The following is a 2,404-nucleotide window of genomic DNA, read 5'->3' as shown; positions in this document are numbered from 1 at the left end:
ATGGTGGTAGAGGCTATTCACAACTATAATCCAACAGTAAAGGTAACTAAAGTTATTTGGGGACCACCAAATACTAGTTGGGTTAAAGTCAACACTGATGGAGCATCAAAAGGAAATCCAGGAAGAAGTTCCTGGGGTTTTTGTGTGAGAAATAATAAAGGGGATGTCATACAAGCTCAGGCTAAGGAGATTGATGAACCTTTAATTACTAATACACAGGCAGAAACAATGGCACTCTTACATGCTTTGAAGTACATAGATACAACACAACTAGACAAGGTGATTATAGAAACTGATTCTCTATTACTTAAAAACATTGTGGAAAGAGTGTGGAAAGTACCATGGAAGGTAGTGAATATTCTGGAGGAAATATGGAGGCTAATGCAAGGAAAAACAGTGGTTATATCACACATTTTCAGAGAAGGGAACAAACTAGCCGATTACCTAGCTAACCTAGCTCTAGAGAAAGGGACTGTTCAGGTGAATTGTTTTCAAGAATTAGAATCTCAAGGCAAGAGAATAGTGAACAGTGATAAACTAGTGGTACCATATCTAAGAATCCGACAATGCAGAAAATAAACACATATCAGAAGCAGGAGGAGGTGCATCAAAGGAAATTTGTTCCTCAGTTTCAAATCCTCAGAGAGGCAAATTATGAGGAACTGATTTTTTCTAATAATTGGCTCAATTTTGCAGTACCAAGGAAAAATAATAATATGAAAATGGGCAAAAGCACAACAATAAGATAGGGGCATACACACAAGTACAAACAGTGAGCCACAGTGGTAAACACAAAAAGCAAGCAACTCAAATAGAAGTGGTGGTTCATGCTACTACTGAAAAATCAATGAAACACAGGAAAACCCCAACAGACAGAGCTCATCCAATAGTCACAGGATCTCGACATAAAGTATCCAATGAATATGGATCACTGATCGTACCAAACGATGGATCCCAACATCAATCTTGCAATTAACACACAAAAATGGAAAATGAGAATCACAACAAAAAGAAGAAGAGAAAGAAGGGGACTGAACAAAGAGGCAAACATTCACTCAAAAGAGAAATGGTCCTTACCAGGACAAAAATCGAAAAGGAAATGGCTGACCATGGAGTTCTGGAGAGTTCCAAGAGTCATTTCAATTTTCACTTTAGTGCTTTTAGATATAGAATTTATTTGCTTTGTTTTTATTTTATTTATGTTGGGTCAATTTTGGTCCATCTTTTGAACATAGCCCAATGGGCATTTCTTTAATAAAAATGGCCTGATGGCCAAAAAGTGTTTAAAAAAAAAAAAAAAGTCCCTCCGTTCGCTTTCATTTATGCACTATACTAAAAATAATTTCTCATTTTTACTTGTTCACTTTATTAGATCAAATAAGAAAAAAATAATTTCTTCTCATGCAAAAATGTATGTTCTTGATTGATGCAATGATGAATAGGTTCACTTATTCGACATCCAATTTGCTGACTTATGCTCCAAGGGTTCATCTGATTAAGTCTTTATGTTTGTCGGTGTTTTAATGTCATTTCTCTTACAAGAGAGTTCTGCTCTTCCCGTAGGGGCTTTGAGTTTGAGCTCTACTTCCCTGAGTGGAGTGTCTGTTGAAATTTTTTTTTGAGAACCTTACAAGGAGTTTCTTGCGCTCTATTCAAACTTTTGGGCTCAAAATCTTGTTTTGCCAAAGAAACTTCTTAAAGCTATTGAGTCCATCGGTAGAACTTGTTCAAATTCCAGTTTTAAAACTTCTAAAATATTTTTCAAGTTTATTAAAGACTAAACATCAACCAATATGTGTATAATGATAAAAATGTGTACTTCATTTATTACTTATTAACAGTGATGCTCAAGTTCATTAGTGGCCTAAAGCCAAAAATAAATCAGTCATAACTTTTAAATTTTTATAATTTTTTATTTTTGAAATGCAAAGTTATTTTTGGAAAAAAAAATTATATTTTATGGTCTTAACGTAAAGATATGTGTGTGTGTATATATATATATATATATATAATATAATATACCAAATATTTTTTAATCTTGTGATCTTAAGCATGTCATGTGTCAATTAAACTTAAAAATTGACAAAAAAAAAAAAAAACAATCTTTAATTTCCTAAATGAATTAAAAGAAAGACACAATATAATTCTTTTTGTTAAAAAAAAAAACATAATAATTTTATTATTACTAAAAAATGGGGCCCTCAAATTTGGGACCTAAGACGGATGCCTCATTTTTAAAGGCATTAAGTCACTCCAACTTCTTAAATGCGTGCAATTATAAATAAGTAAAAATGAACAGAAAGATAAAACTGTGGGAGTACTAAGAATCGTATACGTATATATATTTTTTGTATATCATTTAACTTAGTGGTACAAGCTGTCTGTACATTTTTGGTGCACATAA

At 32.6% G+C, this 2,404-nt stretch overlaps 1 protein-coding gene across 1 annotated transcript; it reads left to right on the top strand.

Moving 5' to 3' along the window:
* On the top strand, positions 1-579 carry LOC125833850 (uncharacterized). The gene has a single exon (XM_049513011.1). The coding sequence runs from the start codon at positions 1-3 to the stop codon at positions 577-579; it is 579 nt and encodes a 192-aa protein (XP_049368968.1).
* The last annotated feature ends 1,825 nt before the right edge of the window (positions 580-2,404 follow it).

This window comes from Solanum verrucosum, unplaced genomic scaffold, assembly GCF_900185275.1.
Source record: "Solanum verrucosum unplaced genomic scaffold, falcon-dt-bn FXZP01000108.1, whole genome shotgun sequence".
Lineage (NCBI taxonomy): Eukaryota > Viridiplantae > Streptophyta > Magnoliopsida > Solanales > Solanaceae > Solanum > Solanum verrucosum.
The sequence above is the reverse complement of the archived record's forward strand: the minus strand, read 5'-3'. Positions and strand labels throughout refer to the sequence as shown.

Coding starts and splice junctions, on each gene's coding strand:
- LOC125833850 (XM_049513011.1), top strand. CDS start 1: ATGGTGGTAGAGGCTATTCACAACTATAATCCAACAGTAAAGGTAACT.